The 10,290-nt window shown below is 51.1% G+C and overlaps 1 protein-coding gene across 1 annotated transcript in view; it reads left to right on the top strand.

Annotated features, from left to right (window-relative positions):
* Nucleotides 1-44: 44 nt before the first annotated feature.
* Nucleotides 45-10,290, top strand: part of Cacna1a (calcium channel, voltage-dependent, P/Q type, alpha 1A subunit) — a 155,787-nt gene continuing 145,541 nt past the window's right edge. Inside the window, exon 1 of the mRNA XM_013034189.1 lies at nt 45-199. Within this exon, the coding sequence (XP_012889643.1) occupies nt 45-199 (155 nt within the window). The remainder of the gene's footprint in view (nt 200-10,290) is intronic.

The following is a 10,290-nucleotide window of genomic DNA, read 5'->3' as shown; positions in this document are numbered from 1 at the left end:
CCGCCGGGGGCAGCCGGCAGGGCGGCCAGCCCGGGGCGCAGAGGATGTACAAGCAATCCATGGCGCAGCGGGCCCGGACCATGGCCTTGTACAACCCCATCCCCGTGCGCCAGAACTGCCTCACCGTCAACCGCTCCCTCTTCCTGTTCAGCGAGGACAACGTGGTGAGGAAATACGCGAAAAAGATCACCGAATGGCCATATCCTTTGCCCCGGCCGGGCGCCCGCGCCGCTGACCTGCCCCGTGCCCCCTTCCCCCTCCCCTGCCGCCCCTCCATCCACCCACCCACCTCTCCATCCACCCCTCCATCCATCTCTCCATCCACCCCTCCACCCATCCCTCCACCCCTCCACCCATCCATCCACCCATCCCTCCATCCCTCCCTCCCTCCATCCTTCCATCCTTCCGTCCACCCTCCCATCCATCCATCCATCTCTCCATCCACCCCTCCACCCATCCCTCCGACCCTCCTTTCCCTCTTCCTTCCCTCTTCCAGCCCTGGAGAGAGACCCTGGGATTGATGAGAGTTGTGTGTGTGTGTGTGGGGGGGTCTTCTGGGGTTAAGCAAGAACCCCCCCACCTGGGAGTAGAGCAAAGTAGGGCTCCATCCTGGCAGTGCTGAGCCCTGGGGTACACTCGGCGGTGAGCTGGGGGCTTGGAGAAGGTGAGCAGTGCTGATGACACCCCAAGTGTGGTCAGGGTGGGTTCCGGAAGGGGATCGAGGCCTGAGGGTCGCGCAGGATCCTTGTGGGGGCTTCTGGAGTTTGGATCTTTGCGCCCCTGCTCCCCCAGCCTCCCACCCAGGCAGATCCCCCCTCCAGGAAAGCTTGGGGGCTCCCAGGGCCACTGTGATCCTTCTGGGGTGACATCCTGGAGGGGAGCCCCTGCCTGAGTTGGGGACCGCTGGAGTCCCGCTTGCAGGGTGCTCAGGGCCCTCTGCCGAGGGTTGGAGGTCCACTGATCAGACAGCTGGCCAGCTTTTGGGGGTGCCAGGACCCACGGGCCCAACCTGCCTTCCTGGGGCTCCTGGCCGTGGCAGTCCTATGTGGGTTATTGTCACAGAAAACCAGGGTGAAGCAGCCAGGCCTTGGGCCTGGCTTGTGTTTCAGGGGGGCCCAGTGGCGCCTAGAGAACCAATCTTGAGCAGATAAATGCTTTTTTTTTCTTTAATGAAAAACATGGAGGAAAATGGGTTAAAAAGCTAAACCCCAACATATGTTCCTCGGTGGCAATATTACCAGAATACACCCCCCCCTTTTCAGGCTTCTAGGTACCCACAGAGTAGAGAGCCCGGCTACTGGCACGAAGCGGGCTGGTGAGCGGCGCTTTCTTGTCATTATCTAAGCGTGACCCAGATTCCAAGTAGGGGGGCCACACCCTGCTCCCCAGGCCTCCTGTCCACCCTTCAGGGGGTCCCCATCTGGTGCTTCTCACCTGCACCCCAATGCCGCCCTCAGTATGGCAAAGATTGGGGTGGCATGCCCCCTCACCCCAAGGTATAGCCATGGACCCCCTGACCCTGGTGTGTGTGTGTGTGTGTGTGTGTGTGTGTTTGACTGGTGTGTACTCATTCACCAGGTCTGGGCCCTTTAAGATTTGGGGGTTGCTATTTAAAGATGCAGGTTGATTTATTTCTGGGGTGGCGGTGGTGGCTTGGGGCCGGCGTCTTCTTGGGAGGGGGATGAAGTTTTTGGACTGTGCACGATCTGTTTGAGCTGGAGGGGAATGAAGATATGGCCGGCCGAAGTGCTATTTTGGGGTGGCGTCCCTCTTCCTGCCCATGCTGGGTCCCTGGTTGCTCCTGGGGCGGGAGCTGAGTTTGTGCCGTTCAATGTTCCATCTTTTTGGCCAAGGTTGCTTGAAAACTGAAATCTCCATTCCCCCCCCCCCAAAAAAAGCTGGTAAAATGGAGTTCTGATCACTCTGCACATTTTTTGGGGGGGTTGAACAATTTCTGTTGGAGTTGGGGCTTTCTTGCCCGCGCCCCCCCCCCAGCCTGGCTTTGGGGCCTTTTAAGAGGAAGAGAAGGAGGTAGAGCCGTTCATGTCCTTACCTTACCCTGAGCAGGCTTGGTGCCTGCACAGCTGATTGCTGTTGGTGTGGGAAGGGGGTGACGGGGCCCCCACTCCCCGCTGTGGTGGGGAGGAAGGGGGGAGGAGAGGTTTGGGTACAGGAGCTTTTGTGTGACCAACTTGCCTAAGGAGAACATCCTTGTTCTGGGCAGACTTGGGCGATGAGTTTGTGCTTTTGTATTCCCCCACTCTCTCTCTCTCTCTCTGCAGAGTTTTATTCCTCTCCCCCCCCTCTCTCTCTCGCACCTCACCCCATCACCAATCTGTCAAAAAAACTCACCCAGCACAGAGATTTGATTTTTTTTCCTTCTGTTTTTGGGTCCAGGAGGCAGAGGCTCTGGTGAGGCTGGGTGAGTGGAGGCCAGTGCAGGGCCAAATGCCAGGGAGCCAGAATGCTGGTGTGTGTGTGTGTGTGTGTGTGTGTGTGTGTGTGTGTGTGTGTGTGTCCTGGGGTTTGAACTCAAGGCCTGGGTGCTGCCTGAGTTTTTTTCCCCTCAAGACTGGTGCTCTACCATTTGAGCCACAGCTCCATTTCTAACTTTTTTGTTGGGAGAGGTGGTTCATTTGAATTGAAAGTCTCACAGACCTTCCTGCCTGGAATGGCTTTGAACCATGATCCACACCCCCAAGATCTCAGCCACCTGAGCTACAGACATGAGCTACCAGTACTTAGCGTGTGCTCAGCTCTGTCTGGACCTGTAGCTAGGCTAAGAGATCAGTCATAAGCAGGTATTCCAGAAATTTTCTCTGCACATCTCTCCCCCGCCCAGTAGTCCAATCCCAGACAAAAGTGATGATTGTTCTGCTTCCTGCCCCCCTTCCCCCACCACCCCAGGCCACTGAACCCTTTGGAAAAAGTACACAGCCGGCCTGGCGCTGGACCTTTGTAAGTGACCAAAGGTGATGCCTTTGCGTCGGTTTGTAATACTGGATCACGCGACCCCCCGCAATTGATGGACTGATGCCCGTGGTGTGTATTTTCCTGTCTGGTTTTCCCATCTTTTTCATGGCTGCATAGTAGATCTTTTGGGAAAGAAAGGGTGCTGGCGAAAGGCTGCAGGTGGCGCGGACTGCAGCGGCCGCTTGCTGTGTGTGGCGCTGTGAACTTGGCCGTGATGGCGGAACTTCAGTCCAAATACAGACTCAGAGATGGTCTTGCCTGTGGCAGACGGGGCCTGGCTTTCTTTCTCAGCAGGGAGGAACATCTTATTCCTGAGCCCCTCAGGCTGAACCCCCCCATGAGAATTAATTTGTGTGTGTGTGTGTGTGTGCTGGCCTTGGGGCTTGAACTCAGGGCCTGGGCACTGAGTTTTCTATGCTCAAGTCGGGAGCTCACCTCGTTTGAGCCACAGCTCCTCTTCCAGCTTGTTTGATGGTTCATCGGAGATAAGAGTCTCATGGACTTAACTGCCCAGCCTGGCTTCCAACTGCGATCCTCCCCTCTCAGCCTCCTGAGTGGCTGGGATGACAGGCGTGAGCCGTGGTGTCTAGCTTTAGGGATCATCTTAAAGAAGAAAACCCAAATGGAAGCATGTGTTCACCTTTTTTGAGGCAATAGGAGTGTGCATGATCAATCCCAGCCTGTCCTGAACTATGGAATGTTCTAGAAGGTTCTAGAATAAGCGGGCAGAAGGACAACATGAGCTGTAGGATCTTTCTACGACATAAGCTTGGCTGGTATTTTCTAAAAGAACAACATTCGGAGAAATAAGAATCAGCCTGGCTTTTCCACTGGGATTTTTTTTTTTTTTTTTGGTCTCAAGTGGAGAACAATCTGTTACCCAGAATTTTGAAGTAAAAAAAAAAAAAGATGGGGGGGGAGGGGAGAAAAAGAAAAACCTATCAGAAAGCAAATTTACACAATTTTGTTTTGTGTTTGTGCCCGTGGGGGATAAGTCCCAGGGCCTCAGGCATGCTGCAGTGGGTGCTCTACCGCTGAGCTCTTGAGTAGCTGGGACTACAGGCGTGAGCTACGCCGCCCGTGGGACAGTTGGAAGTTCAGGTGATTCCGAGCCGTTTCTGTTTCCGATGTGTTACACTTCTGGAGGGCATCATAAGTCCAGGAGAATCTGTTCAGTGGCTGGTGGCCCATGGAGGAGGTGGTGATCGCGGGTAGCCTTGTCAAAATGGGCCCAGCAGACTTGAGATGAGAGCCATTGGTGCTTTTGCTTTTCTGATGAGGTGTTGCTTTTTACCCTTACTTTCTCCCTCCCTCCCTCCTTCCTTCCTTCCTTCCTTTCTTCCTTCCTTCCTTCCTCTCTCTCCCTCCCTCTCCTCTCTCTCTCTCTCTCTCTCTGAGATAGTGTCTTGTGATGTCACCCAAGGCTGGCCCCCGATTTGGGATCCTTCTACATCAGCCACCCATGCACTGGGATTATAAGTAGGCACCACCATGCCTGGCTATACTTTTGAGTTTTGAGGTTTGTTTGTTTGTTTATATGCAGGTGTAGCCACCCTCCAGATGGAAATATGGAACAACTCCCTCAACCCCAAAATATTTCCTGGCTTCCCATTGAGTCAGAACCCAGCCCCTTGTAACCCATGACCTGATTTCCCCCTATGTTCTGCCTTTTCCCAGGTGATATATGATCTATCTATCTATCAATCATATATATATATATATATACACACACATATACATATATATGTGTGTGTGTATAGAATCTTGCAATGTGAAGTTTGTGTCTTTCTGGTGGTGCATGGAGATAATGGTTTATCCTTTTTGATGGCTGTGTAGTATTTCACAGTACCAACGGACTCCTGTTTGTTTCCTTGGAGGCATTAGGGGCGTGTCCAGGGTGGATGATCATGATTGGAGCTGCCACAGCCCGATGCTGACGTTTGGGCACTGAGGAATCTCATTTCGTTTCTCTGTCTGAGTTAGGTTGTTGGTTGAGTGCAGGAAGAATGTCTACCTTTGTGTTCAGCATGGATCCACCCACAGCCTGTGTTTTGGGGGGTTTGGGTGCAGGAGGTGTGGATGTGGGTGGAGGACTTGGAGGAACAAAGATCTCTAGGATGGCTGGACTTTTTTTCTTTCTGAGAAAATCCTTTTCTTTTGGGGGCTCCTCCCAGAAGCGAGCGCATGGGCATGTTTTTCCCTGGCCCAAGGTGGTAGGGTGGACTTGAACCAGCAGTGCTTACAATCGTCCATGTGGTTCTTTGGGTGGGGGTAGAAGTGTGACTAGGAATGGGGGTCTTGGGGTAGGAGTTGGGGCACTGTAGCTACCCCCACTCCTGAATCTGAACGTGGAGTTTCTTTAGCCTCTGGGCAGTTTGTGTTCTCAGATCTTTCTGGAAGCATTCAGGGGAAAGAGACATATCCATGCACTTGGCCCACTTTTTTTTTTTCCAGTCCCTTCGGTGGAAGATAAAATTAATTCTCTTCCTCCCCCTGGGCCCCTCCCGCTGCAGAGCCGGGGAGAGGAGGTTTAAAGGGTGTAATTAACTCCCCTGCCTCCCCTCCTGTGCCCTCCTCTGTGTCCTTTGGCGCTGGTCAGGAGTCCAGCTCAGAACGAGTCTGTGTTCAGGGGTTCGCTGTCTCCCCTTTCCCCCTGGCACCCACTGCAAATTCCATAGGAGAAAGTTGCAAAGATATTATTTTAGATTTTCGCTATTCACTCAGCATAGTGGTACATGCCTGTAATCCCAGCCTTTGGGAAGCAGAGGGAGGAAGATGATGAATCCCAGGCCAGCCCAGGGCTCCATCATGGGACCCTGTTTCAAAAACACAATAAATCCACCCCCAGACCACACATGAGCAGAAAGCACTTGGGGGTGCTTGGCTCCACCTTAATCCCCTGGGCACCTCTCCTGCCTTCCTTCTCCTTGATTCTCTGAGAGTTCAAGAAATGTTCCAGGGAGTTTGATTTCAAAAACCACAGAGCAAGGCCAGCACCCATGGCTCATGCCTGTAATCCCAGCTACTCAGGAGGCTGAGATTGGAGCATCTCAGTTCAAACCCAGCCTGGGCAGGAAAGTCTTATCTCCAATGAATAAGCAAAAAACCATAGTGGAGCTGTGGATCAGTTTTGAGCTAAAAAGTCACATAAGAGTATGAGGCCCTGAGTTCAAGTCTTAGTGTCGGCACACACAGAGAAGCAACTCTAAGCCATTACTTATTTCCTCCCTTCCCTCCCTCCCTCCCTCCCTCCCTCCCTTCTTTCTTTCTTTCTTTCTTTCTTTCTTTCTTTCTTTCTTTCTTTCTTTCTTTCTTTCTTTCTTTCTCTTTTTCCCTCTTTCCCTCTCTCTCTCCTTCTCTCTCTCTCTCTCTCCTTCCCTCCCTCCCTCCCTCCCTCCCTCCCTCCCTCTCTCTCTCCGTCATGGGGATTGAACTGTGGGCCTGGGCGCTGTCCCTCAGCTCTTCAGCTCAAGGCTAGTGCTCTACCACTTGAGCCACAGCATCACTTCCAGTTTTCTGGTGATTTATTGGAGAAAAGTATCTCACCACGTCTGGGAAGGTGGCTCAGTGATAGAGCGCTTGCCTCACATGCATAAGGCCCTGGGTTCGATTCCTTAGCACCACAAGCAGAAAAAGCCAGAAGTGGTGCTGTGGCTCAAGTGGTAGAGCGCTCGCCTTGAGCTGAAGAGCTGAGGGACAGCGCCCAGGCCCAGAGTCCAAGCCCCATGACTGACCAAAAAAAAAAAAAAAAAGAGTTTCATGGGCTTTCAGATCTCAGGCTCCTGAGTAGCTAGGATGACAGGCGTGAGCCTCTGGTCCCTGGTTTAAGCCATTAGTTTCTAATCCCTGAGAGAGGACAGGGGTTCAGTCCACTGCCTGGCCAGCATCAGGGGACCCTGTCCAGGAAAAGGCAGAACTAGTTGGCTTTCCCACCTTCTCCCCCTTTAAAAAAGAAATCTGAGCAAATTCTAACCCAATGTTTTAGTGAACTATTTTTATTAAGTTTGCAGCAAACCCACGAGGAAGGCCACAGTTCTTGCCCTGACCTTTCACTGGGGGAAAAATTTCCTGCTCTTTTAAAGCTTCCTAAAAGCAGCTGACAAGAGCGAAAGTGATCCTAGCACTATGAAGTAAAATGTGTGATTGCATGCAGATCGAGTTCTGATGTCAGGGGCTAGGTGCATTAGTGTATGCCTGAAATCCCAGCTCCTTGGGAGATGGGAGGCAGGAGGATGCGGATTCCCTGACGGTATGTGCAGAAAATGGTTGAGGACCCATCCTAATTCATAAACCAAGCACAGTGGTGCACTCCTGCCACCCCTGGTCTGAAGGAACTAGAGATGGATTGTAGTGAATGCATAGCCAGCCTAGCTTGCTTAAAAAGTTACTAAAGTGGGCTGGGAAGGTGGCTCAGGGGTAGAGAACTTGCCTTGCATGCATGAGGCTCTGGGTTCGATTCTTCAGCACCACATAAACAAAAAGAAAAAAGCTGGAAGTGGTGCTGTGGCTAAAGTGGTAGAGCGCTAGCCTTGAGCTGAAGAGCTGAGGGACAGCGCCCAGGGCCAGAGTTCAGGCCCCATGACCGGACCTCCCCCAAAAAGTAACTAAAGCAACACTAGTTGGAGTTGTGGCTCAGTTGGAGAGCACCCACCTGCCTAGCAAGTGTGAGGCCCCAAGTTCACTTCCCAGCATGTGGCTTTGTCTTCTGCTCAGCCTGGGAGACTCCTGGTTCTTTCTTATAGGTGCGTGGTGGTTACACCTGGTGTTAATTAGTGACCCCATCTCTAATCCCCAAATGCCTGACTTCTCTAAGAAGCTGCCTGTCTCTGCCTAGACCCACAAATGACATGTAACTCAAGGCCTGGGCCACTGTCCCTGAGCCTTGTCACTCAAGGCTGGTGCTCTACCACTTGAGTCACAGCTCCACTTCTGGCTTTTTGCTAAGTAAGTGGCCATAAGAGTCTCATGGACTTTCCTACCAGAGCTGGCTCAGCCTCCAGAGTAGCTAGGATTACAGGTGTGAACCACCAGTGCTCGGCTTTACGTTTCTATTTGATGAGAGAATGATTAGGTAGTTCTTCAATATCCTTTAATAATATGCATCTGATTTTTTCTTCTTCTCTGTACTTTTTTGTTGTACTCCATTTTATGCTTCTGAGAGTTTGGGTTTTTTTTTTTAAGTGTAGCTGCCGGTCATTTCTATTTTTCAGTGCTGTATAATATTCTGGGATGACTCAAACATTTATGTGTCAGCTTTCCCGAATGATGTGCATTTGGGATGTTTCTTGGTTGTTGTTGTTGTTGTTTAGCTACTGTGAAGAGTGAGAGTGTGTGAGTCAATAATTTGTGAATGAATTAGTGAAGTCAGGGTATTCACTTGAATGAAGCTGAGTCAGTAGACTTGTTAGCACTTCAGAGACACCAGCTACATGCTGTATGAACATACACCTCTTGTATTGGCTTGCATTAAGCTCACCATTAATGGGCATGGCTCAGTGTTAGGGGGCATGGCTCAGCAGCAGGGCCCTGGCTCCATGATAAAGAGCTTGCCTAGCCATCCCTTCCCTCTTCCATTTTTAGCATATCAAAACAAAAGAAGTGACTAGGTCTCATGGTAGGCTTTTGAAGTGTGTGGCCCTGCCCCTTCCTATGCTTTTTCTCCTTCTCTCTCTCTCTTGAGAGAGCGGGTAGGTGGATGGATGAAGACTGGGTAGATGAGTGCAAGTAGATGGATGTATGGATGGACAGATGATTAAGTGGATGGATGATTGCATGCAGGGATAGATGGATGTATGGATGGACAGATGATTAGGTGGATGGATGATTGAATGCAGGGATGGATGGATGTATGGATGGACAGATGATTAGGTGAATGGATGATTGAATGGATGGATGGACAGATGATTAGATGGATGGGTGATTGGATAGATAGTGGGTGGATGGATGGATGGATGAATAGATGATTAGATGGGTGAATGATTGCATGCAGGGATGGATGGACAGATGGATTCATGGACAGATGGACTGGTGGACTGAAGGATGGGTGGGATGAAGGAAGATGGATGAGAGGGGGATAGGATAGATGAATATTTGGTGGCTGGGAGATTGGGTGAGGATAGGTAGATGACTAAATGAACTGGCTGCTGGCTGGAGAGGTGTGTGGACCAATGGGTAGATGGATGGTGAGTGTTTGGATGGGCTGGTGTACGGGTGGATATGTGGGCATAGATAAGTAGACAGGCTGACCCTGGTTAGATTGGAAAGCAGACAGGTGGGAAGAAGGGAGTTGGGTACCCTGGGTGGAGGTGAGTGCTTGGCTTTTCCCTTGGACTTCTGGGGTTCTTATTGACTTGGGGATGATCAAGTGTCTCTGCTTCCGGCCCTGTGGTGCCTTTCCCAGTGACTATTAAATGCCACCTGCTTTTATGGACGCCAGCAGGATTGCATGTTTTGCCAAACACCTCTAGTTAGCATTTCCTGGAGGTAGAAGACAGGGATTTCTGCTTCTATCCCTCAGCTCTCCCTAAGCTGTGTCTTGCTTGAATATTTAATTGGATAATGGTGAAGAAAACAGCGTTTTTGACAACTCCTATTACAATTTTGGAGACACCTTGTTTTTGGTTTGTTTCAGCACTGGGACTGGAAGTGGGATTTCTTTGAGTTTCCTCTGTGTGGGTGAGTCAAATAGTAAGCAAATCATGGTGGATAGCTGTCTGCCAGGCACACTGGGCACACACTTGGGATGTTTATACACCAGCCAGAGGTTAGATGATTCCCATGCACCCACACCCCTGCATTTGGTTGGTTGCCATCACTTCTATTCTCTCTCCCTGGCATTCTGGGAGAAAGGATGGATGTCTGGACACATGGATGAACAGATGGATGGACGGGTGGATGAATGATGGATGATGGATAGGTGGGTGGATGGGTAGATGGACAGGTGGGTTGATGAATGGTGATGAACGGATGATGGATGGGTGGGTGGATGGATGGATGATGAATGGTTGGATGGGTAGATGGATGGATAGATGGTCAGTGGATGGATGGATAGGTGGATAGATGGATGATGGGTGGTTGGATGTGTAGAGGGATGGGTGGATGATGGATAATGGATAGGTGGGTGGATGGGCAGCTAGATGGATGGATGATGGGCAGATGGGTGGATCTGGTCCCTGTTTGGTGTTCAACCCCTCCCATTCTCTGCTCTTTGCGCTAAGACAGCTCATTTGCTTCTCAAGGTGTTGGCCTTAGCTCTTCTCATGCCTGAAGCACTGTTGTTCAAAGCTGGCCCTGTAAGGAGCCTCTCTTCCTTTTTAT

This window comes from Dipodomys ordii, unplaced genomic scaffold (genome assembly GCF_000151885.1).
Source record: "Dipodomys ordii isolate 6190 unplaced genomic scaffold, Dord_2.0 Scaffold184, whole genome shotgun sequence".
In the NCBI taxonomy this organism is placed as follows: Eukaryota; Metazoa; Chordata; class Mammalia; order Rodentia; family Heteromyidae; genus Dipodomys; species Dipodomys ordii.
Note: the sequence above shows the minus strand (reverse complement) of the source record. Positions and strands in the feature narration are given on the sequence as shown.